General features: G+C 62.1%; 1 protein-coding gene across 1 annotated transcript; it reads left to right on the forward strand.

Moving 5' to 3' along the window:
- Positions 1 to 1313: 1313 nt before the first annotated feature.
- STAT6 (signal transducer and activator of transcription 6) lies at positions 1314 to 24438 on the forward strand. Its single transcript, XM_065419272.1, has 22 exons — positions 1314 to 1380; positions 11259 to 11397; positions 11705 to 11843; positions 13516 to 13599; positions 14174 to 14312; positions 15578 to 15639; positions 16315 to 16463; positions 16889 to 17020; positions 17497 to 17685; positions 17803 to 17890; positions 18872 to 18994; positions 19377 to 19469; positions 19895 to 20101; positions 20193 to 20287; positions 20749 to 20885; positions 21110 to 21256; positions 21654 to 21723; positions 22085 to 22219; positions 22655 to 22747; positions 23609 to 23701; positions 24037 to 24210; positions 24303 to 24438. Exons 2-22 carry the CDS (start codon positions 11282 to 11284, stop codon positions 24436 to 24438), a joined length of 2601 nt encoding a protein of 866 aa, XP_065275344.1. The 5' UTR covers positions 1314 to 1380; positions 11259 to 11281.
- The last annotated feature ends 674 nt before the right edge of the window (positions 24439 to 25112 follow it).

The raw sequence follows: 25112 nt of genomic DNA on the forward strand, positions 1-25112 counted from the left end.
GGCTCACGGACCTGCCCAGTGGGAGCGGCAGTGAGAACCAGACCTGGTGGATGCGTGATCCAAGTGCTGCTGGGGGACGGGACCGGGCAGGCAGGTGGGGAGGGAGCAGATTGGTTTGAGGCAGTGGTTTGATTTCTCAAAGAAGCCCAGGGAGAGGTGGGTGAGCATATCCCCCCCCCCCCCCCGCTGGCAGGGGGGGCCGCCCCTGGCTGTTGGACTGGACCGGAGCCAAGAGATCAGATCGGATTGCAACTGCTCGCCAGCATTCCTGCGGGCTGCGCCCCTTGGCACCCAGCCACCTCCTTGGCTGCTGCGAGAAAATGAACAAAACTTTCCTCAGGGCGTTCCCTTGCCTGAGCTGGAGCGTGTAGTGTCTGGGAAGCAGGGCTGGGGGGGAGGGGGGGGAGGAAGGTTGTCCAGGGTTCAGGATTCAGGAGCAGCTTCAGTGCGAGGGGAGGGGAGGTGGCAGGACAAGGACAGTGATCGGGCTCTCTGTGGTGATAGAGGAGAGGACGAGAGAGACGGGGAACGTCTGGGGATCGGGATTAAAGGGGCACCAACGGCTCAGGACCCAAATAGCAGGAGGGGGCTGGGGGGTAGTGCCGGGCATCACCAGAGCTGTGGGGTGAGGCAGGAGCCCAGGGCTGGGGTAGCAGGGGGCTGTAGGTCGGGAGTGAGGGGCACTGGCAGGGCTGAGGTGGGAGCCCAGGGCTGGGGTAGCAGGGGGCTGCGGGTCGGGAGTGAGGGGCACCGGCAGGGCTGTGGGGAGGAGCCCAGGGCTGGGCTAGCAGGGGCTGCGGGTCAGGAGTGAGGGTCACCGGCAGAGCTTGGGGGAGCCCAGGGCTGGGGTAGCAGGGGCTGCAGGTCAGGGCAGAGATGCGCTGGCAGACCTGGGAGGCCAAGGGAAGGCCACCGTCCAGCTCAGGCCAGGCCTGCGTCCAGCCGTTCTGCCTTGTCCTCGACCTGCCGAGGGGGCCTGGTGGGGGCGCGGCAGGGGCAGCGTGTGCGGGGAGAGGCCTGGAGGGGCAGGGATGGGCTGTGGGCAGGACTCCGGCCAAACTCAGGAGCTGCAAGCGGGGCACAGTACGATCCGCCCCCGCCCCCCTCCGCAGGCCTCCTCCCTCTTCCTGCCTTTCGTTACTTTCAGTTACAGTTTGGAGCCTCTGATGTCAGCCTGTCTGAGCCTCTCCCCGCACCAATCGCCACCTGGCTCCCCAACAAACCCTGCGAAGCCGGAAACCCAACTGCAAACCCAAACCGGGCAGCGGGCAGGGGGGCGGAGAAGCCCTGGCCCCGACCCGCCAGCTCCCACCCCCTCCGGGGCAGGATGGATTAAACAGACACGTCCCCCTGGCAGCGACGTACGAGGCTCGGCACAAGGTAATGGGGAGGCTGGACGAACGACACCCCCCGGAATGGGGATGGGGCCGAGGGCTGGGAGCCGGCCCGTCTAGGGATAGCGACAGGCCCGGATCCCGGGACCAGCTGGCCTCTCCAGCCGGGGGCGAGCGTGAGGGTGAGGAAGGGGATCCGATCTCCTGGCGTGGCCGGCAGGACCATGCGTCCGAGGAGCGGGCTCGAGGCCTGCACGGGAATGAGGGTCACGCCCTCTGGCTGCCTGGTCAGGCCGCTGCTCTGCGAGTGGCGAAAGCTACGTTTAAAATCTGCAGCCTGTTGAGGAAGCTCGCAGCTGCCCTAGGCTCTGTGCCAAGCAGGCGGCTTGCGGAGGGACGGACAGCGAGGGAGGGGGGCCCCGAGCCCTGGAGGTGCTGTTTTATTTACAAACGTTACCCACTCCAGCAGGCGATGAGATTGGGCTGGACTTCCCCCCAGCCCGGGCTGGGGCACTGCTGCTGAGTTTAGAGGGAGTGGGGTCTAGTGGTTGGGACAGGGGGCTGGGAGCCAGGATGCCTGGGTTCTATCCCCTGCTCGGGGAGGCTACTGGGTTAGAGTGGCGGGGCTGGGAGCCAGGACGCCTGGGTTCTAACCCCCACTCTGGGGTGGGGTCTAGCAGGCTAGGAAAGGGTGGGGTGAGGCTGGGAGCCAGGACTCCTGGGTCCTATCCCCAGCTCTGGGGGGAGGATGGGGGTGAGGCTGAACCACCCAGGAGCACGTCCCAGCTGGAAGCGTCTCTCTGGAGCGCTCAGCCCCTTGGGTGTTTCTTTTGCGATCATGTGGGTGCAGCTGGGTAAAGTCCCTGCTGGGCTACACCCGCTGCTGTGAATCTCAAGAGCTTCCCCCGCAGGAGGGGGCGGGGGTGTCTGTGTGTCTAGCCCTTTAAGGGAAGTCATTGTCCAGCTCCGACCCTGGAAACAAGGGATTCTGGGACTTGGAGTCCAGGGGGACCATGGATGTTGTAGGCCGGCCAGCGGTGCATGCTGGGAAAGGGAGCCAGGCTATAAAAGAGCTCCCTTTTTACCACTCCGGGAAAGCCCATAAACGCGAGCGTCGGGAACAGAGTCTGCTGGGAGGAACCGTCCCGTCCCGTCCCGTCCCCAGCTCACGGGGCTGCCCAGCTCCTGCTGTTCTTTGGCCGACGCGGGTGTGGTGCGATGAAGATCTGCGACGTAGGCCCACTCCGCTGGGAAGGAGCTAGATGTGGTCCATCCCCCGCCTGCCCCCAAGCTCTATGTGTCTGGTGCTTTGCAGGTCTGAGTCTCCTAACCAGAAAAACCAGCGCCTGCAGCTTTCGAGAGCAATCGCAGGGGGAAGCTGGGGGCAGAACTGCTGCGGCATGGGGACAAGCCGGGACCCAAACCAGCACGGTGTCTATAGGGGGAAACCGGGCCTCTCAAGCCCAGGGGGAGAGTTATTTAGGAATGCTGCAGAGGAGGAAGTGAACAGGAAATTGGTGTGGGTGCTGCCACCCTCCAGTTGGTTCTTGTGGCTAAAAAAAAGAGGAAGGCCAGGCAGGGGTAGAAAGCGGAGAGGGGAAAAAGGCTTCGGATCCCATAAAGTCTGGCCGAAGTTGAGTTCATCTCTGCTCTAGGCTCCTCTGCGTATTCGCCCCTCTTCTTCTCCGTCCCTCTCTGTGGTCCTGGGTGTCGCTTCCTGAAAGAGACAGCCCCCCGCTGGCAGGCGCCCTGCAGGAACGGCTGAGGGCCGGTGAACTGTATGGCACTTTTCCATGGCCCCGTTACGGTATCTCTGCCTCCCGGTCTTTAATATAGTCTCGCACGCCCTCCCTGTGAGGCAAGTCAGTGCCCCATCCTTCCTGCTCCCTCACGAGCCAGGGGGAGCTTCGGGCTGGTCAAGCGAAGCTGATGGAGGCTAGGTTGAAATTCTCTGGGCGACTGGCTCTGAGCCCGGCGGTGCGGAGCGAGGGGAATGTGGCTGGGCAGGGCACCGGGGGAAAGGCAAATGGGATGGTTGCGGGGGGCCAAAGAGGGAGCCAAGTGAGGGTGATGCTTGGTCGTGTCGCCATCCAAGGCCAGGTCAGATCAGCTGGAGCAGGATCTAGCAGGGGTGGGAAGAAGCTGGCAGGGCTGGGGAAGTCGTGGGTCACCCTAGGCCTGGCCTGGGAGAGCTGGAGGAGAGAAGCGGGCGATGAGAGGCTCCGGCACTGCAGTCCTTTCCCGGCGGCTGGGTGGCGTGGGAGGGAAACTCTGCTTTTCCTGGCACACGGGAATCCCGCTAGCCAGGGAGTTTAACGGGTCAAGCTGCCGTACCCAAGGTGGCGAAGGGGATCAGCTGACGGGGGAGGAGCCTGGCAACGTGAACTCTCCCACACGAGGGTGGGAGCGCACGCCGCAGGGGGTGTGGCATCCTCCCAGGGCCGGGGGGGGGGGCAAAATGGGGACCAGCTTCCCTGGCAGTGCCACACTATGCCCCCTGCTCTCATGCGCTCCCCACACGAATGTGGGCAGCCACAGCTCCTACCAAAATGCACGTGGGTTGTAAAATTCAGGGAGGAGGATCTTTGGGGGGCTTCTGTTATATCCTCTCAGGTATCCCAGCTCCACCCTGTACTCTGGGCTTCAGCTCCCCCTGGTACCGTGCCAGTTTTCTGGCTCACTGCCTCCCTTGGTCCCTCCTCTCCAGCCCCTGTGCAGCGATGGAATAGCCTGTCCCTTGGGGCTGCTCCTTCCTCCCCCCTGGCCAGGGAGTTCATAGCCCTTATCTAGATGGTCTGATGTGTGCTGGGGATGTTCCCATTATTCATCATGTCAGATGTTTGTTAGAAATTCTGCCAGGTGTGATGAAATCATGTGGCAGTGAGTTCCGCAGGCTTGCCGGGGTGTTTTCAAAACCACAGCCAGTGCACTGTCTGGCGCTGAGAGCACCGATCTCTCCCAAAGTCACCGGTGAGTCTACGATTACAAACTGCCCTGATCCTCGTGTGGGCTAAAGGCAAGCGCTGGACTCTTTGCCGAGCGTCAGGCCCGAGTGGGGTCACGTGGGGAAGCCCCAGTCTCTCTCTTTCTGAATCAGCAGGGCTTTCACTGCCATATGAACTGCCGTCTGTGGCTCTTTCGCTGCAATCTGTGGCTTCCCGTCTGCTTCACGCCGTGCAAGGGCGGGGATCTGCCAGGCTGTGAGAGAGAGGTTGGCTTGGCAACTTTCGCACGGCTCTTATCACCCTGAAATCTGAGCCTCGTGGGGCCTGAATCGTCCCTCTCCCCGCAGCGCTGAGAAGGAAACTGAGGCGCGGAGAAGGGCAGTGATGGGACGCTGGTGGTGGAGCCAGGACTAGATCCCAGGTCTCCTGGGCTTTACTCACTGGGAGTTCCTTCCTCTGCGAGCGGCTCCCCTGAAATTTCCGCTGGCTTCTCCCTTCCAAGGAAAAAAAATAAGAAAGTTCTGCCTGCCGGGTGCGTACTATTCCGGGAGCCAAACGGGGTGGGGGGCCTGTGCACGGAGCTGGCCCCTGGCTCACCCCACCACCCCCGATCCCGAGCGGCGAGCTGCCTCGCCGTGCCAGGAACTGTGGGCGTGCGGGGGACTCGGAGTCATGTGCTGTTCCAAGGAGCGTTGTGGGAGGGGAAGGGCCCAGCTGGCGTGCAGCAGCCCTCCCCCCCACCCGTCCCTGCAGCGCAGGTGCCTTCCGGCCCAAAGATTGATTGGCGGGGAGGGGTCCGTGGAACCGGAGGGTGGGTGGGTTTGTGCCTCGTGTTGTCAGGAAATGTCAGAGCGTCTCATGAGTAACTGCTGGCAGCTGTTACTGCAGCCTCCAGTGCTGGGACGCAGCCTTGGCTTCCCACTGCCCTATGACTAAGTAGAAAGCCCGCGGAGGCCTCTCTCCTTCCCAAATGGGCTGTTTCCCCCCTTTGCACCCTTCACTGGGGGGCTCAGGGAATGGCCCCCCCATCCTCCTGCCGCGGAGGAGATTAAAATGGCCTCTTCAGCAACTGCCAGTCACCAGAAAGGGAAGCGAAACCGATTGCCCCGCGGAGGAACCCGGTGGGGGGAGATTCCTGCCCTGGCTGTTCCTCCCGAGGCGCCCCCAAACCACGAGGCCATCGCCGCCAGCCGCGCGGGTCGCCGGTCCATCGAAACGGGTAACAAGCAGCTGAGTCCGCAACGGGCTGACCGGAACGTGATGAGCAGCGGCCGCACGCCCCCCAGGGGGCAGGGAGCGGGAGCCGGGAAAGCAGCAGGAAGGCGCCGCACGCGCGCCGGCCGCTGCAGACGCACACGGCTTCGTGGATGGCTGATCTCTGAAAGCAGCACGAGCTAGTCCCAGGGCGCTGCGGGGAGACGGGCGCGGCTGGCCAAATTTCAGCTGGCGCAGGATTGGAACCGCACATCCCCAGCCGGAGCTAAGGGAGTGCTCCCCCTGCCTGCAGCTAGTAGTAGGTCTCTTATCTGCTAGGTGGTCCCGGACACTAGAGGGCAGGGCTGCTGAGGCTCGCCAGCACGTCAGGGGGCAGGGGGCTTAAAACACTGAGTAGCAGCCGCCCGGGGTTGGTGCAGTGCCAGGCAGGGTGCGTGATTTCATGAGAGACCCCGGTGATGGGCACGCACAAGTCCAATGTCCCCTCCCACTGGTGACTGCGTGGTTGATTTGGCCTGTGATGCATCCCCTCCTTCCTCCTGCCCAGGCGTGGAGGTTAGCACCCGCCCAGCTGCAAACGTTCCTGAGCATCCCTGAGAGACACAAACCCCAGGGGATGTTGTTTCCCGGGAGCTCTCCTTAGGGGGGTTGGGAAAGGGGCCACGGTTTGGACTCGGTCGACACTGAATGCTGGCTGTTCTGTACAGGACCAGAGATCGCAGTGGAGAATGGTGGTTACCATGTGAGGAGTGGAATAATAACTCCTCAACGGGGACAGTCGTCAGGGGACAGAATTCACACGCTGCTGAATTGAGGCTGTCTGGGTCCTAGATACAACCCACTCGGAGGGGACACTGCAGTCCTGCCCCTGCACCATAGCCGCACCTTTCATTGGTGTGGCCGTGGCTTTTAGAGTCAAGCTAAGCATGGTGGGGAGCTATTGTTTCAGGCTCTCTGCAAACTCAGGTAGGGATGGGTTCCACTCGGGTCCTGTTCTCTAGCTTTTCTTTGCCCACATGAGAGTCAGAAACAGAATGCTGAAGTGCTGACCTCCCCGGGACTCTGGGGTCTAGACTATGAAGTAACCCAGCCCTGTGCATACACATGAATAACACGAGGGGGAAAGGAGTCCAGGAGAGCCGGCTGTATTTTAAAGAAGCCTTATTGAGGTTGCAGGAACAAACCATCCCGATGTGTAGAAAGAACAGTAAATGTGGCAGGCGACCAGCTTGGCTTAACAGTGAAATCCTTGCTGACACAAAAAAGAGGCTTACAAGAAGTGGAAGATTGGACAAATGCCCAGGGAGGAGTATAAAAATATTGCTCAGGCGTGCAGGAGTGAAATCAGGAAGGCCAAATCACACTTGGAGTTGCAGCTAGCAAGGGATTTTAAAAGTAACAAGAAGGGTTTCTACAGGTATGTCAGCAACAAGAAGAAGGTCAAGGAAAGTGTGGGCCCCTTACTGAAGGGGGGAGGCAACCTAGTGACAGAGGATGTGGAAAAATCTAATGTACTCAATGCTTTTTTGCCTCTGTCTTCACGAACAAGGTCAGCTCCCAGACTGCTGCACTGGGCAGCACAGTATGGGGAGGAGGTGACCAGCCCTCTGTGGAGAAAGAAGTGGTTCAGGACTATTTAGAAAAGCTGGACGAGCACAAGTCCATGGGGCCGGATGCGCTGCATCCCAGGGTGCTAAAGGAGTTGGCGGATGTGATTGCAGAGCCATTGGCCATTATCTTTGAAAACTCGTGGCGATCGGGGGAGGTCCTGGATAACTGGAAAAAGGCTAATGTAGTGCCCATCTTTAAAAAAGGAAAGGAGGAGGATCCGGGGAACTACAGGCCAGTCAGCCTCACCTCAGTCCCTGGAAAAATCATGGAGCAGGTCCTCAAGGAATCAATTTTGAAGCACTTAGAGGAGAGGAAAGTGATCAGGAACAGTCAGCATGGATTCACCAAGGGCAAGTCATGCCTGACTAACTTAATTGCCTTCTATGACGAGATAACTGGCTCTGTGGATGAGGGGAAAGCAGTGGATGTGTTATTCCTTGACTTTAGCAAAGCTTTTGATAACAGTCTCCCACAGTATTCTTGCCAGCAAATTCAAGAAATATGGGCTGGGTGAATGGATTATAAGATGGATAGAAAGCTGGCTAGATCGTCGGGCTCAATGGGTAGTGATCAATGGCTCCATGTCTAGTTGGCAGCTGGTATCAAGCGGCGTTCCCCAAGGGTCGGTCCTGGGGCCGGTTTTGTTCAATATCTTAATTAATGATCTGGAGGATGGCGTGGACTGTACCCTCAGCAAGTTTGCAGATGACACTAAACTGGGAGGAGTGGTAGATACGCTGGAGGGTAGAGATAGGATACAGAGGGACCTAGACAAATTAGAGGGTTGGGCCAAAAGAAATCTGATGAGGTTCAGCAAGGACAAGTGCAGAGTCCTGCACGTAGGATGGAAGAATCCCATGTATTGCTACAGACGAGGGACCGAGTGGCTAGGCAGCAGTTCTGCAGAAAAGGACCTAGGGGTCACAGTGGACGAGAAGCTGGATATGAGTCAACAGTATTTCCTTGTTGCCAAGAAGGCTAATAGCATTTTGGGCTGTATAAGTAGGGGCATTGCCAGCAGATCGAGGGACCTGATCATTCCCCTCTATTTGGCATTGCTGAAGCCTCATCTGGAGTACTGTGTCCAGTTTTGGGCCCCATGCTACAGGAAGGATGTGGAAAAATTGGAGAGAGTCCAGCGGAGGGCAACAAAAATGATTAGGGGGCTGGAGCACATGACTTATGAGGAGAGGCTGAGGGAACTGGGGTTATTTAGTCTCCAGAAGAGAAGAATGAGGGGGGATTTGATAGCTGCTTTCAACTACCTGAGGGGGGGCTCCAAAGAGGATGGAGCTCGGCTGTTCTCAGTGGTGGCAGATGACAGAACAAGGAGCAATGGTCTCAAGTTGCAGTGGGGGAGGTCTAGGTTGGATATTAGGAAACACTATTTCACTAGGAGGGTGGTGAAGCACTGGAATGGGTTCCCTAGGGAGATGGTGGAATCTCCATCCTTGGAGGTTTTTAAGGCCCGGCTTGACAAAGCCCTGGCTGGGATGATTTCGTTGGGATTGGTCCTGCTTTGAGCAGGGGTCGGACTAGATACCTCCTGAGGTCTCTTCCAACCCTGCTAGTCTATGATTCTATGTCAGCTTTAAATGGAGGGGGACTGGCTCTTTCTCAGGGGGCTGGGGAGCAAGCTACCCATCTTCTTTCCCCTTTTGGTTCTGTTTAGGTTCTTGCGCATCCCCACGGTATGTGAGCACTGTGCCCTCGGAGTCTCCCTCGGTGCCATTCCAGACAGGCAGGGCCATCTGAAAAACCCCCCATCCGCCAGTGCTGGAAGTTTCCTCGGCGTAGTGCTGAGATAAGGGCTCTGTGCCACGTCCCGCTCTCCTGCTCCCAGCCACCCCCCGTGTACAAGGCAGAGCTGGCATGGCTGGCGCAGATTGGGTTACAGCTTATTCTCTGCCCCAGGGCCCACGTGATGGGAGGTAGATGGCGGGGGGGCACGGCCGGAGCGCACTGCACGGTGGCTATCCTCCACTGCCAGGCCCACGGCGCAGCATCTGTGTTGAACCGAGCTTTGCAAAGCGGGAGGAGATCGCTGGGGCGAACCCGAGGGTATTTACCAGCGGGCGCTGGCTCCATTCCTGTGGGCTGAGCCCTTGCGGCATTGGGAGATTGGAGTTATCTGACAATCTTGCATTCGGGTCAGAATCCCTTAGTCAAAAATTAACCCGTTCCGGGAATCCCCGGGCCCAGCTCACGCCGGGGCAGTGGCATTGCCAGCTTTCCGCCGAGGGCTGAGGCCCGGAGGAGACAGGTGAGATTGAAGGGCTTTGCTTCTTCCCTGAGTGGCTTCTCCGCCAAAGGATTCTCCCCACCCCTCCGCCCCCGGCCGAAGGCGTGCAAAGTGGGTGGCACACGCTAGCAGATCAGAAGCCTTTTCCATCTGCTCGGCAGGAGCGTAGGCGACGGCGCGAGCAGCAAAGGGAGAAAAAGGGCCTGGGTTTTTGCCAGCGTCCCCCGTCAGCCGCGCAAAGCTACTTCCCCAAAGCAGGCAAGCCTGGCGGGTTTTGTTTGTTTCCTCCAAGATGCTGCTTAATGTTGTAATCCTGGTCTGGTTTCCTGGCCTTGCCCGTGGCCTCCTCGAGGTCTTTGCAGACTCCGCCTCTTCTCGTACTTTGCCTCTGTTATTGTTTGGTAACAGCCGCTAGTCGGGGCCCTCGGTCGCCATCCCCCGGGCCCCTGGCTGCTCGCTCTCGCACGCAGCCCGAGCCCAGATCCGCTCCTCGGCTTGGATCCCAGAGGGAGCAAAATCCGGCCAGGGTTTCCACTCACTGCCTCCCGTCCGAGCAGCGACGTGCAAAAGATCTGTCCTGAGGGGAAGAAATAACAGGGCCAGATTGGGAGCTGGTGCAAACCGGAGCAGGTGTATGGAAACCGAGGGGTGGTGAGGCTGATATACACCAACTGAGGATCTGGCCTGAAATGTCTGTCTGTTGTTTGCAAACGGAGTGTCCTGCTGCAGGACCCCCGGTGGGATTTGCCTGCTGGGAACCTACAGCAGAACTGGCCCCACTACTGGACCCTGGGAGGAATAAGGGGACACAAGGAATGCAAGACTGGTCCGGATCCTTGATCTGTCTGTCTCCACCACAGGCCAGGACCTGAGGCTTTAGGAGGTGAAGAAACCTCTGCAGGAAGCAGATATAGAATAACCTGTCTCTGGGGGAAGTTTCTTCCTGACCTCCAAAAGTTAGAGGGTGGCGTTTGTCCTGGAGCATGAGGATTTATAGCCCGGCCACAACTCTTCCCATTACAGCTCTTGTTCTATAAACAGTCGTGCGTTCTTGGGTTCCAAGAAATCTCGTGCCAGTGAATCCCACCACCTCGTTAAGTGTTGCCGGGATGGTGGGCGGCGGGGGGAGGGGGCACTCCCCAGGGGCCAGATGCTCCCACGCTGGGGGAGATAAGGGAGGACTGGTGCAAGGGAGGTGGGTGGGCAGGGGGTAACAGGCTTTGGAAATGATTGTCCGGCCCTTGAGCCGATAGGGTGGTCCCAGTGACAGCTAAGCAGGGCTAGATGGGACAGATGTGCTGCCAGCCCCACATGCCCTGACTCCCTCTGATCTATCTAGACCTTTCTTAGGTACTTCTCTGCCCCACCCCCATTACTGTAATATCTGAGCACCAACCTTTGAGGTATTTATCCCCACAATCTCCCCTGTGAGGCAGTGCTATTCTCCCTGTTGTAGAGATGGGGAAACCGAGGCTCATGACTTCCCCAAGGTCACGCAGCGGCGGAGCAGGGAATTGAACCAGGGTCTAACCGGGTCACCCATTCTTTCTTTATAATTTGTCGCTGGCCCCGGCACATAATAGCGATGCTGAGCTCTTCTCTTCGAAGCACTTTGCAAAGGAGGTCAGTAGCACTATCCCCCAATTCACAGACGGGGCAAAACTGAGGCATGGAGAGGGGAAGTGACTTGCCCAAGGCCACTCAGGAGGTCGGCAGCAGAGCTGGAAATAGAGCCCGTGTTTCCTGAGGCCTAGTTCAGGGTTCTCTCTCTCTCCACTCGGCCACGCTGCTCTTCCCAGGGGTCCCTGAGGGAGAAGCCAGGGACTCGGGTCGTTTGCCGGGAAGTCTTGAGGGGTTAACCCTGGATAGCTGGAGGCCCGGCTCACGCCGCCCTCTCCTGTCTATTTTTAGCCCCGTAGGCGGACGGCTCCAAGATGTCTCTGTGGAGCCTCGTCTCGCACATGCCTCCGGAGCACTTCAGCGGCCTCTTCGGGGAGTTCCCACGCAACCTGCGCAGCCTGCTGGCCGACTGGCTGGAAAACCAGCCGTGGTGAGTGCAGAACGCCCGTCCCGCGCCGCTCAGGACCCGCCTCGCTCCCTATGACGAATGCCCCGCTGCCCGGCCTCGCCTGGGCCTCCCAGCTTGTCTGCGGAAGCTCACGGCAGGAGGAATCCGAGTGGTTCCTTCCTCCTGGAGGAGCGGAGCAGCGTCTCCCCCTCAGAAAATCCCGAGTTGGGCCCCGAAGTCGTGAGACATCCCAGTCAAGGTTGGGTTCTTCCAGTTGGCCTGGCCAGGGGAGGCCGGGATGTTTGCACTCGTTCATTTCTCCCTCCCTTTCTCTTTCCTCCGCCGCCAGGGAGTTCATCACCGGCGCCGACTCCTTCTGCACCAGCGCGGCCGGCGCGCTGCTCTCCGCCATGGTGGAAAAGCTCCGCAGCCTTGCCGGTGGCAACGGGCAGCAGTGTCAGGTCCTCCAGCACATTAGTAACCTGGAGGTATGGCCTGGAGGGTGTGTGTGAATGGGGGGTCAGGGTATTGCTATGGAAACAGCATGGGGGGGGGTCACCGAGCCATGGCTGGGAGTGTGTTACATGGCAAAGGGAGCCAGGAATGCCTGAGTTGCCGGTTTGAATCCCGCTTGGAGCATCAGCTGCCAACAGCTGTTCTCCTCTGATAGCTATTGCATGGGCCTCCCTGTTCTACATGCAATGAGTCTACAGGGGCTCAGCTCAGCTCCCAGCAGGACAGGTCCCCCAGCCAAGGACCTGAACTTGTCCTCTCCAGGGCACATGTATGGGCAAAGGGACTCTGGCCACATCTGCTCAGGGGATCGATATTTATTTTGGTTTATAACCCCCCAGCCAACCCCATGGCTTTGGTCCCGGACACCATTTAACATTCACGCTCAACAGCGCCTCCCACTGCAGCATCAAATATTACAGCCAATATTATCCCCTCCCCCCAATGACTTTTTTTGGGGCCAAGCAAATGTTTTTCAGAAAATTTGCATTTTCGGTGACACTCTTGGTTTTGGGTTTTTTTTTTAATGACTGCCAATTTTTTTTGATTAAAAATTTGTGGGATTTTTGGTTTAGTTTTTATTTAAAATGTTGGGGGGAGGGGGGTTGGCTCTCAAAAACCAAAGTGTGTTTTGTTTTGTTTTTACTGAAAACTTGGAAAGTTTTTGGTTTTTCATCGATCAAATGACATCTTTTTTTTTTTCTCCTAGGAAATTAAAAAAAAAAAAAAGAATCTTTGAAATTTCCCCACCAAAAAAAATCATTGAGTTCTATTAAATACAAAGAGGGAATTAAATCTTGGATCAAACTATCCTTTTCCCTGGAACAAATTTAAGCCCTGACTGGGCCATGAGCAGTACATGGACGCAGGGCTTTCCGTAAAGGATCGGGGTTTTCCTGAAGATATATTTTGAAATATTAGCTCTATCTTATGTTACGTGCCTGGAGTACTTCAGTGCTAATACCAGAGTCTTCAGTAGCTTAAAATCACAGCTGCCAGGTGGCCAGTCTTGGAACATTTACAACAGACTTTTCCGTTTTGATTCCTCCCCCCCCCCCCCCGCGATTCGAAACAAGTTTTTTGCTTTCGCCATTTTAGTTATTTTATATTAACAAAATAAATGTCTCCATTTAAAAAGTCAAAATCAAAACAAAACATTTTCAAGCTGTTGAAATTAAACTTTCCGACTGAGCCACTCCAGGGTTGGGGTTTTTTTTTTTCTGGATTATTGATTGGCAAAAATGTTCAAGATTTTGAATTTTCAGAGGAAAAACTCTGAAACCTCAAACCTCCTGTGAGATGGGAAAACCATTTCTCACCCAACCCTGTAACCAACCCCACTTGGGCCGACAGCCGAATTTGAACCTACAGAGGTCAAACCCTGAGCCTCTGCCGTTTGAAACACGGGTATCTATAGTGGCCTTATCAGCCCCTCTGTGGATGAGCTACTGGGGGAGACAAAGACCTGTGGGCGCCTAGCTGCGGTTAGACCCGCAGCCACGGAATTTTTCACTCGCGCCCACGAGCAGGTGCTGTTTTGCACCAATTTGCACAAATGCGACTGAGGACGCAGGGTGCCGGAGACAGGGGGAGTGTGGGAATTCTCCTGCTATTAATGTTAACCATGTCCCCACCCCGCCGTTCCAGAACGCGTATCGGAGAGACCCGCTGAGGCTGGTGGCAATCGTGAAAGGAATTCTGGAGGGCGAGAGAGCTGCCTTGCTCAAACGGGTCAGTGACTCATGCCTGCACGTGCGCACACCCAGGCTAAGCGACGGCACCTTGTCCTCCATCCCAGCCTGTAGCTTTGCCCAGCCCCTCTGCAGCTGGGCGGCGGATGGTGTCCGTCGGCCTGTGCGTGGGCTGGGGAGGATTTGGGCCCTAGACGGAGGGTGCATCATGTGCCGGTCAGCCCCGTTGGCCCGTTATCAGTTGGCGGGCGTAGGGATCTGTGCAAGGTGATTTCCCAGGGGACTGCGGGGGCACGGCTAGGTAGATGCCGCTTGGATTACATAGGGCCTTGTGGTCTCCTTGCTGGTCCCACGTGGGTCTCGCAGCCACGGGACAGCCAGCAGCGGCTCGGGCCACGTGGTTTGCGGGATGATCGCTCACCTCTGGGTAAATGAGGCCGTCCCAGGGAAACACCTGACGCCAAAGCATCAGAACTTAAAAAGCCGCAGGATCCCGGTGGGGGACCCGGTTCCCTGCGGGGATGGGGAGGTCGTCCCGCCACAGTGGGGCTAGTGGGGGGGGGGGGGGAGATTCGGCTCACGTTTCACCCCCACCCCCTTTGCCGTTCCCCTAGGATCGCCAGCTGCCGCTCAGCTTCCACCGTAGGCAGGAGGAGCTGAAGTTCGGGCTGGACCTGCAGAGGCTCCAGCACCGAGTCGGGGAGATCCAGGTGCTCCAGGAACGGTGGAAGCAGATGGGAGACGGGACCAGAGGTGAGAGGGGGCGAGGGGAGGCTGTGGGAGGGGCTGGAGGAGTGAAGAGGGGGTGGAGTTGAGAGGGGCTGGGAGGGGATTGGAGGGGGAGAGGGTGGGAGGGACTGAAGCAGTGACGAGGGGGCGGAGCTGAGAGGGGCTGGAAGGGGATTGGAGGGGGAGAGGGTGGGAGGGGCTGGAGGAGTGAAGAGGAGGCGGAGTTGAGAGGGGTTGGAAGGGGATTGGAGGGGGAGAGGGTGGGAGGGGCTGAAGGAGTGAAGAGGGGGCGGAGTTGCGGGGGCTGGAAGGGGATTGGAGGGGGAGAGGGTGGGAGGGGCTGGAGGAGTGAAGAGGGGGCGGAGTTGAGAGGGGTTGGAAGGGGATTGGAGGGGGAGAGGGGCTGAAGGAGTGAAGAGGGGGTGGAGTTGCGGGGGCTGGAAGGGGATTGGACGACAGAGGGTGGGCGGGGCTAGAGGTGTGCAGAGGGGGTGGAGTTGGGGGCGGTGCACTGGGACGTGTCTCCCCAGCTCTGACCTGACACAAACCCCAGTGACCAGGCTAATTATGCAATCGCCATGGCAACGGCTGGACAGGCCCCGCCAGAGCCATCTGGGCCCGGGCTGGATTTGTTCCCTCCACGCTGCCTGGTTCTAAATGTGCCCCCAGCCTGGCCCCTGGCCCCCAGCCCAGCTCGGCCTCCCTGCTAGGCATGTGGCCTCCCAGCTCTTCCTTCAGGGGGGGTTTCTGGTCCCTCAGCTCCATTTTCTCTCTGTCTCCCTTCAGTCCCGCTCCGCTCCGTGTCCCGACCCCAGACACGTCCCCTCCTCCCCGCTCAGAGCTGGGAGCCGGCTTCTCTCCTGTCCCTTTGCCTGGCCCTCTGCAGGGCCGAGCCCCCCTGTCCCCCACGTGATTCCTGACAATCACGGCCCCGTGTGGGAGATGTGGCTGCGGGATCGTTTAACCTCCCCCCGATCAGCACCCGCTGCCCCCCCATCTCTCCCCTCCGGCTGCTCAGTATCTTCCTGGCGTCCCGCTCGTCTCCCGTTTCCGGGGTTCTCTCCCCAGCTAACGAATCGCGGGGCCGGGGCTGGGGACTGAACCCAGGAACCGTCCTGAGCAGACAGCATGATCCGCTGCAGCTTGAGCCAAGTCCGGTTGCTGAGAGCTGCGCCCGACTCCTCTGCCCTCTGGATCGGGCCCCCGGAAACCCCGCCGAGCAGCCCCCTGGCACTTTGTTTTTCTGGGCTCGGATATTAACCAGGGCTTTACAACTCCCCCTCCCGCAGCCTGCCGGCAGACAAAGCTGCAGGAGTCCCAGCTGAAGACAGACGGGAAACTCCAGGGGAACGTGAGTAACGGAGGCTGGTGTGGGGAATGACAAGGCTGGAGATGGGGTGGGGGGGCTGATGCTGGGGTAGCCGGACCGACCGGTGAGCGCAGATCCGGTCGCTTGTAGAGAGGGGGGATGCAAAGCCTCTGGCTTTCCCAAGGGAGACGCAAGGCGTGGGTCGAGGGGCGTGTGTGTGTGGGGGGGGGAGGTGTGGGGGGCGGATGTGTGTAGGGCTTAGGTTACACGTGATCAGTTGCAGCCTTGGGAAGCTGTCAGCAAAGAGCAGCTGGTGTCCTGCTGCAGTGATGCAAAGGCGCCCGGAAACTGCATTGCACAGTCAGCTGGTGTGTGAGTGGATGCGGGGGGGGGGCGGGAGGGGGGTGACACTGCAGCCTGCCATATCCTCGCTAGTGCAGGCCCCTCCGCTGAGGCCTGGTGGGGAGGGCAGGGATGGGGGCCGGCCAGGGCACCTTGCCCTCCTTCTCCCCAGGATGTGCGTGTGGGGCAGGGGGCCAAGGTGGCTTGGTGTCAGCGGCTCCGTCCCTGGCCCGTTTCATCCCGCCGGGCTCGGCTGCAGTGGGGGGCAGGCCCACGCGTCGCTCCAAGGCAGGGGGCGCCAGGTACCGCACCGGGCCCCGTCCAGCTGGCTCGTCGCCTCCCCCCCGCCAAGCCGCCCGTCTTGCCTCACCCCAGGATCTGCCCGCTCTCATCCTGGAGGCCGTGAAGGAGCTGGAAGGCGCCAAGCTGCAGGTGCTGAAGAGGCTGCACATCTGGAAGCGGCAGCAGCAGCTGGCGGGGAACGGGGCTGTCTTCGAGGAGAACCTGGCTCCACTCCAGAAGAGGTGAGCCCCAGGGTGTGTCAGGGAGGGCGGAGCGTCCCAGCCTGGGGCGTGGCAGAGGCGTTTCTCCCCACTCCTCAGGGGCTCCAGAGGGGGCTCAGATCCCCTCCTTCTCCCAGTGCCTGTGCTATCCATGGTCTCCGTTGCTGGCGGCCCCACTGGGATCCGAGCCCCTCTCCTTCCCGCCCGAGGGTAGGAAGGGCTCCTGGCTGGACTGGTGGTACGGGGGGGGGGTGTCAAGCTGAGATGCAGAGAGATCAGCTGCCGCCTTTCTCCCAGGGCCCCTGGTCTGTTGGGCACTAGGTGGCGCTCCTGAGACAGGGTGGGATCCGTCGGCACAGACTGGCCTCCGGCCCCAGCTCGGGGACCATAGCTGGGCCGTCCTCGTCGGCTCAGACGTGTCCCCTGCCCGGCTGCTTTTTCGGCAGGTGCGAGAATCTGGTGGACATTTATTTCCAGCTGCAGCAGCAGGTGGTGGCCGTCGGTGGGGAGCTGGGCTCCGACCTGCTTTCCCGGCTTCTGGAGCGGCTCAACTCGGTGCTGAGTGCCCTGGTTGAAAGGTACCGCAGAGCAGGGCCCTGGCCAGGGAGGGCAGTAGCACGCCGGGGGGATGGACTTGATGGCTTCCCCTGCTCTAACCACTAGATCCCACTTCCCTCCCAGAACCGGGAATCGAACCCAGGAGTCCTGGCTCCCAGCCCCCCTACTCTAACCACCCCCCTTCCCAGAGCTGGAGATAGAACCCAGGCGTCCTGGGTCCCAGCTCCCTGCGCTGACCAGCCAGTCTTGTTGCCTCTTCTGCCAGAAGGGCGAACGTGGCCCCAGGCCTGTGCTCTAATCTGGCTGTGGTGGGGGCGGGGGGCTCGGAGCAGAACAGGGTGGGTCTGGGAGGCTGGGACGTTTTGGGCCAGGGCGGGGTTAACATCTCAGCCGTTTGGGGACCCTGCTCTGGGGCCGGGATGCTGGGAACCGCCGTCGGTGGCTACTTCTGGCCAAGCCACAGGCAGCCCTTGACCCCATCCCTGCCCGCCCCCAGCTCCTTCCTGGTGGAGAAGCAGCCCCCACAGGTGCTGAAGACCCAGACCAAGTTCCAGGCCAGTGTACGTTTCCTGCTGGGCGCCCGGCTGCTCCAGGACTCGGCGAAGCCCTACGTGGTCAAAGCCGACATGGTGACGGAGAAGCAGGCCCGGGAGCTGGCGCTTGGCGGCTATGGCACCCCGCTCAGGTGAGACGGTCCTGCAGGGGTGGTGGTGGGGGAATGGACGCTCCCCCCTGCTGTAAGATATCCCCACCCCGGGGGCCGTTAACTCCTCGCTGACCGCCCTCCCTCTCCCCGTTGCAGCGAAAGCACTGGGGAGATTGTGCACAATACAGTCGCCCTGGAGATCAACTCCACCAGCGCCACGTCCTGCGCCACCTTCAAGAACATGGTGAGTCCGGCTGGGATGCCCCCTTCGCCCCCCCGTTGGCGACAACCCGGTGCTTGGGCCCAAGAGTCAACAAGGGCAGTTTGGGGGTAGGGAGAAGTAGCAGGGGGCTGCGGGTCGGGAGTGAGGGGCACCGGCAGAGCTTGGTGGGGGAGCCCAGGACTGGGCTAGCAGGGGGCTTCGGGTTGGGAGTGAGGGGCACCGGCAGAGCTTGGTGGGGGAGCCCAGGACTGGGCTAGCAGGGGGCTGCGGGTCGGGAGTGAGGGGCACCGGCAGAGCTTGGTGGGGGAGCCCAGGGCTGGGCTAGCAGGGGGCTGCAGGTTGGGAGTGAGGGGCACTGGCAGAGCTGGGGGTGGGGAGCCCAGGGCTGGGCTAGCAGGGGCTGCAGGTTGGGAGTGAGGGGCACTGGCAGAGCTGGGGGTGGGGAGCCCAGGGCTGGGCTAGCAGGGGCTTCGGGTTGGGAGTGAGGGGCACCGGCAGAGCTGGGGGGGAGCCCAGGGCTGGGCTAGCAGGGGCTTCGGGTTGGGAGTGAGGGGCACCGGCCGAGCTGGGGGGGAGCCCAGGGCTGGGCTAGCAGGGGCTGCGGGTTGGGAGTGAGGGGCACCGGCCGAGCTGGGGGGGAGCCCAGGGCTGGGCTAGCAGGGGCTGCAGGTTGGGAGTGAGGGGCACTGGCAGAGCTGGGGGTGGGGAGCCCAGGGCTGGGCTAGCAGGGGCTGCAGGTTGGGAGTGAGGGGCACTGGCAGAGCTGGGGGTGGGGAGCCCAGGGCTGGGCTAGCAGGGGCTGCGGGTTGGGAGTGAGGGGCACCGGCCGAGCTGTGGGGAGCCCAGGGCTGGGCTAGCAGGGGGCTGCGGGTCGGGAGTGAGGGGCATTGGCAGAGCTGGGAGCTGGGAGCTCTGGCAATGTGAAGTGAAGGTGCTTGCGCCCCTTGCTCGGGGGACCCTGTCGCTGCAGGCCTTGGGGTGACTCTCTCTCTGTCCCGGCAGCTGCTGAAGAAGATCAAGCGCTGCGAACGCAAGGGCTCCGAGTCGGTGACGGAGGAGAAATGCGCCGTGCTCTTCAGCACCGATGTCACCTTGGGTCCCGGCCACCTGCCCTTCCACCTGCAGGTACGGGGCTGGTGCTACGGGGGAGGGCGGCTCCTGACTCCCTGTCCTGCCCCTGGACCCTGGCGGCTGGCGTAGGGGAGGGAGCAGAACTGGGGGGTCCCCACCAGGACGCCTGGGTCCATTTGCATCGGGGGCCCGTTCTTCTGAGGCTGCTGGACACAGACCGACCCCGGGGCTCTCGCTCCCAGCCGGCGCTGCCTGGTCTCACCACTGGGGGGCGCCGCTGAACCCTCCAGCCCCCGCCTGGGACCCGTGCCTACCCCGGTGTCGGTGTGTGCGCCTGCTGGGCCGTCGCCCGGCCCGATGCCAGGGCGGGGGTGGGCACAGGGGTTCTATCCCCCGCCCCCAGTGACGGGCTGGCACTCCGTGCTCCCCCCTCCAGGCCCTGTCTCTGCCGATCGTGGTCATTGTGCACGGGAACCAAGACAACAACGCCAAGGCTACCGTGCTGTGGGACAACGCCTTCTCTGAGCTTGTGAGTGCGGCTGGGGGGGGGAGGGGGGCTGCTAGAGGTTAGAGCAGGGGGGGCTGGGAGCTGGGACTCCTGGGTTCTTTACCCAGAGCTGGGAAGGGAGCGGGCTCCGGTCGTTAGAGCAGAGGGGACAAGGAGCCAGGACTCCTGGGTTCTATCCCTGGCTTTGGGAGGGGAGTGGGGTCTAGTGGGTAAAGCAGGGGGGCTGGGAACCAGGACTCCTGGGTTCACTCGCTGATCTTGGCCTGGCTGCTCCCCACTAATGAACGAACGAGGAGGAGAGTTTAACTCCGAACTCGCTGGCGGGGCCTGGGCCGGTCGGCGCCCAGATGCCGCCACCCCGAGAACACGGAACCCCAGCGGCCCGGCTCCCGGTGGGGCAGGGGGCTGGGGCTGGTGCCTGACCCTCCCTCCGTGCCCTGGGGCAGGAGCGGGTCCCATTCGTGGTGGCCGAGCGGGTGCCATGGGAGAAGATGTGCGAGACCCTCAACCTGCGGTTCATGGCGGAGGTGCAGACCAGCAAGGGGCTGCTGCCGGAGCATTACTTCTTCCTGGCCCAGAAAATCTTCAACAACAGCAGCGCCAGCCCCGAGGACTTCCACAACCGCAGCGTCTCCTGGGCCCAGTTCAACAAGGTGAGGGGCGGGGGGCGGCCAGGGCAGGCTGTGGGGGGCAGGCTCTGCCCTTGGGGACCCAGCCTTACCCCCTCTCTCCGGCTGCTCACAGGAGATCCTGCCTGGCCGGGGATTCACCTTCTGGCAGTGGTTTGACGGGGTCCTCGACCTCACCAAGAGGTGCCTCAAAAGCTACTGGTCGGACAGGTGGGTGCCTCAGGCTCGGCCTGGTAAAGACTGAAGGGGGGGGGCGCGTAGGGGTTCACCTCAAGAGTGGCAGACCCAGGGACAGAACCCAGGCGTCCTGCTCCCAGCCCCCACGCGTTAACCAATAGACCCCGCTCTCCTCCCAGAGCTGGGGATAGAACCGAGGTGTCCTGACTCCCAGCCCCTCTGCTCTAACCACTCGACCCCATTACCCTCCCAGAGCTAAGGATAGAACCCAGGCGTCCTGACTCCCAGACCCCCTGCTCTAACCACTCAAACCCTCCCGGAGCTAGGGATAGAACCCAGGAGTCCTGAGACCCAGTCCTCCCCACCCCATCCTAAAAAAGGTCACACGTTTCCCTTGCCCAGTGAAATGAGCGGGAGGGAGGCCAGAGAGAGGAGCGGCTACAGCTTGCTCTCTGATCCGTCTGTCTGTCCATCCCTGTCGTGTCCCCCCCCAGGCTCATCATCGGCTTCATCAGCAAACAGTACGTCAGCAAGCTGCTGGGCCAGAAGCCCGACGGGACCTTCCTGCTCCGCTTCAGCGACTCGGAGATCGGCGGCATCACCATCGCCCACGTCATCCGCGGCAAGGACGGTAGGAGGGGGGCGCCCCCTGCCCTGCCCCCCGGCTAGGGGCTCGCTGGACGGGGCGGGGGGGAAGGAGCAGGGTTCTCTCTGGGCGCTGCAGAGCACAGCACTCGGCCCCAGCCAGCAGGGGGCAGGAGAGCTGAACCCCGGGGCAGGGGTAAGGGGGCCGGAGCACTGGGATCCCCCCGCCCACGCTGAGCTGCCGCGCTGTGCCCCCCCCCCCCCCCCCAGGCTCCTTCCAGGTGGAGAACATCCAGCCCTTCTCCGCCAAGGACCTGCACATCCGCTCCCTGGGCGACCGCATCCGAGACCTGGCCCAGCTCCGCAACCTCTATCCCGACAAACCCAAGGACCAGGCCTTCGGCAGCCACTACAACAGTGAGTGTCTGGGGGGGCCCCGGGGACACCCCCCCATGCGCCCCCAAAGCCTCCTTGTGGGATGGGGCAGGGGGGTGGTTCTGTGCTGCCCCAAAAGGGGCAAGCTCAACTCCAGGGCTGGGCAACATGCCCTGGAGAGGGTGACGGGGGTGTTGCCACAGCAGATTGGCCCCGGGCCCCGTTGGCTGGGCGTCCCGCAGGCAGGATCGGGGCAGCTGCGGCCAGGCCCTGGAAGGTAAAGTCCACAAGTGATGGGATGGGCAGAGGGGGTCGCCTGGCCCTGCCCCAACATGGACCCCTCGCCACCTTGGAGCAGCTGCAGTCACAGCCCGTCCCCCCCCCCCCCACTTCCCTGGGTTTGGCTCCCGGGGGGTTCACCAGCTGTTTCCTCCTGCAGAGGAGCAGATGGGGAAGGACGGCAGAGGCTACGTCTCCACCGCCATCAAGATGACGGTGGAAAGTGAAAGGTAGGTTGGGGAGGGGTGTGTGGGGGGGGGGGTGAGGGAAGCCCTGCCCCAGGCTGTGTGCCACAACTGTTCCCCGGGGCCCAGGGCCGGCCGCCCGCCGGGGCCAACCGCCCGTCAGCTGTTTGGCCAGTGGTGGGAGATGCTCGCGGCGGGGGTGTGGGAGGGCCTTGGGAGAGGGGGGGGGGAAGAGGCGGAGTGAGGGTGGGGCCATGGGGGAAGGGGCGGAGCCAGGGTGGAGCACCCACCAGGACAAGTACAAGTCCATGCCTGTGCCCCCGATGCCCTGACAGCCCCCCTCGATGCCCATCTCTCTGCCCCCCGTCGTGCCGCTCCCATGAACGGTGGCGCTGTGTCTCTGCAGGGATCAGAAGCTGCCCCCTCAGGAGTCTCCCCAAGTCGGCCTACCCCCCGGCCCGGCGAACATGTACACCTTGCCAGGGCCACCCCCCGAGCAGCCCATGGACAACCTGTGCCAGGTGCTGGCGCCCGACATGTGGTAAGACCCCAGCTCCCCCTCTGCTGCTTTCAATAAGCGCCCGGTCGATACGTCAGCCCCCGGAGCAGGGGCCAGCAGGTCGGGCTGCCGTTCTGTGCCCACAGGGGTTGGGTGAAGCCAGCCCAGCTTGTGCCAAGCGGGGACCCAAGCCAGGCGTTAAACCCAGATTGCCACGGGGGAGAGGCCGGTGCCCTGCGGCATCCAGCCCCAGAAGCTGCGGTTCAGCCTGTGCCCCCTGCTGCTGTGTCGCTCCCTGGGGCAATTAGAGCAGCCCCCGGGCTGCTCTAGCTTACGCTCTTGGACCCTGGCATGTGGAGAATACCCATAATGCTGTGTGCTCCAGCCACGCCCTTTACGCTGGGGGTTGTTGCCGGAGCGGCCTGAGAGTCTGACCCAGCGCTAACTAAGGCCGTGTGCATCTGTGTTTGCTGCCAGCTCTTCCCCGTTCCCTGCCCAGATGGTCCTGTCCCAGTTCCACGCCCCGGAGGAGGGCAACATGAGCATCCCCAGTGCCTCCCCTTTCCACAGGTAGGTGCAGTGCCGCTCGCACCAGGCTCTGGGGTGCAGTGGGCGCTCCTCATGCTGCGGGCAGGGCTGCTCAGGGGAGAGGGGGGCCGGTGCCGATTTGGGCTGCATGGGGCCTGGGCGGTGGATGGTGGCGGGACCAGCCCGGCTCTTCGTCTCCCTGTAGGGACAACAGACTCCGTGTGCAACGTACGAGAGAAACCAGGGAGCGGGGCAGCTGCTGCCCGTAGGCCAATGCACCCGCTCCGACAGCTTGATGCTCCTCCAGCCACTCAAGCCTCTTAGAGGGGGAAAAGCCCCGAATCCTAGTGCCCTGCCCTGCCCCCAGACCCAGCCCTGGGGCTGGATCGAAGGCCCCATTCCCCAGCCCCGAGCCAGCCAATCCCTGCCCTGGGGCCAGATGGGAGCCGGTGCCCGCTAGAGGGGAAAGGCCCCGTGCCCTGTTCCCCGCCCCCCCCCCCCCCCCCCCGCCCTGAGCCAGCCAATCTCTGCCCTGGGGTCTGATGGGAGCCGGTGCCCGCTAAAGGGGAAAAGCCCCGAATCCTAGTGCCCTGCCCTGCCCCCAGACCCAGCCCTGGGGCCGGATCGAAGGCCCCATTCCCCAGCCCCGAGCCAGCCAATCCCTGCCCTGGGGCCAGATGGGAGCCGGTGCCCACTAGAGGGGAAAGGACCCGTGCCCCACCCCGAGCCAGCCAGGCCAGCTTGCACCAGGGAGGGCCTGATGCCCCAGGCAGGCTTTCACTCTAGGGGCACTTGCTGAGGAGGCAGTGGTGTCTCCCGGTCCCCGGAGAGCAAGGGATTAATCTCGCCTTCCCCGCCTCCCATAGCCCCTTTAAAAACTCCTGGTTTTTGTCCCTGCTGCAGCCCCCCGACGCTCCTCCCGGCGCCCGTGAGCACCACGACCACCCCGCTGCCCCTCGGCCCCAACGTCGTCTTCGGCTGCCAGTCCCTGTCACCGTAAGCCAACCAGCCCCTGCCTCTGCCCAGCCACTGCCAGCCCCTAGAGGGGATATGCCCTATTCCCTGCCCCCGACCCAGCCAGTCCCCCGCCCTGGACCATCTGGGAGCTGGTGCCCCCTGGAGGGGAAAGGCCCCTGTCCCGTTCCCTTCCCTCCCCAACCCAGCCCGTCCCCGCTCTGGGGCTAGGGTGGGAGCTGGCGCCCCCTAGAGGGGACAGGCCCGTGTCCCAGTCCCTGCCCCCAAGCCAGACAGTCCCCGCCCTGGGGCTAGGGTGGGAGCTGGTGCCCATTTCTCCCCCGGCTCCCTCTCACCCGCTGCTCCGTGCCCGGCAGGAATTTGCTGTCCTACAGGTACTTGCCAGGGGACCCCATGGCCCTTGTCCTGGAGGACCTGCCTCCCAACCCCATGGACGAGGAGATGCCGGAAATCGCCCCCTTCTCGCCCGCCAGCCACGGCTCGCCCTTTGGGACCCCCCTGCCGGCCCCTCCCCAGCTGCTGGCGGCGAGGTAAGTGCCCCCGGAGGGGCAGGGAGGGGGACGGCCGGGGGGCTGGGCCGTGGCCCCCTTCCCAACCCGCCTCCTCTTTTCTCCCCGGCCAGCCTGGGCAACAACATGGACTTGCCCTCGGAGGACGAGATCACCCAGCTCTTGTACGAGGCACAGATGGAGGAGGGGCTCCAGGCCCCCACCCAGCCCTGCAGCTACGGCGACCCCATGGCCAACCCCAGCTGGTGACCTCGCGGCGGGGGGGCCCCCGCTGGACACTTTGGAGAGCGACGCCCATCCAGGAGAGACGTGGCGAGGGGCTGGGGGGTCTCGGCTGGGGCCTTCGGGGCCTGCCCCAGCTGGACTTCAGCCTGGGACTGAGCCGCGCTTGGGGGCTTGGCTAGGTGTGCGGGGGGGGGGAGCGGTGTGGCACATGGGGGGCCATCAGTGTCCCCCCCCCCCTTCATTGCCTTGTGTTAGCCATGTACAAACACGCTGGAACATGGAACACGCTGACCTCCCCCCGCCCCCATCCTGGGGCTGGCAACCACGGCAGCAGGGGCAGCCCCCCTTTGCCCCCCCCCAGCTGGGCTGCTGCAGGGGGCGGGGGGGGGGAAGAGACACACCACCCATTGGAGGAGGGGGTCTGGGCAGCCTGGATTTCAGCCTGGGGTGTGTGTTGTGGGGCCCAGGCAGGACAGCGGGGGGGGGGGGGGGAGGAGACACACGCAGCAGATGCCCCCTACCCTCTTTCCCCAGAGCTGGGACAGGGGGGGCTAGACCCAAGGCCCTGCTGGAGGAGCAGGGGTGGGCAGTGGAAAGGCTCTTGTGTGGGCTGGGACGAGTCACGAGGGAAGGGGCTGGTTTAAAAGACCTGTACCTCGCCTCGAGGGAAGGGGCTGGTTTAAAGGACCTGTACCTCG

Source organism: Emys orbicularis, chromosome 19 (genome assembly GCF_028017835.1).
Source record: "Emys orbicularis isolate rEmyOrb1 chromosome 19, rEmyOrb1.hap1, whole genome shotgun sequence".
Lineage (NCBI taxonomy): Eukaryota > Metazoa > Chordata > Testudines > Emydidae > Emys > Emys orbicularis.

Bases quoted from the DNA above. Each gene is read 5' to 3' on its own strand.
- STAT6 (XM_065419272.1), top strand. From the start codon at position 11,282: ATGTCTCTGTGGAGCCTCGTCTCGCACATGCCTCCGGAGCACTTCAGC. The intron at 11,398-11,704 runs GTGAGTGCAGAA...CTCCGCCGCCAG, and splicing joins TGGCTGGAAAACCAGCCGTG to GGAGTTCATCACCGGCGCCG. The intron at 13,600-14,173 runs GTCAGTGACTCA...CCGTTCCCCTAG, and splicing joins GAGCTGCCTTGCTCAAACGG to GATCGCCAGCTGCCGCTCAG.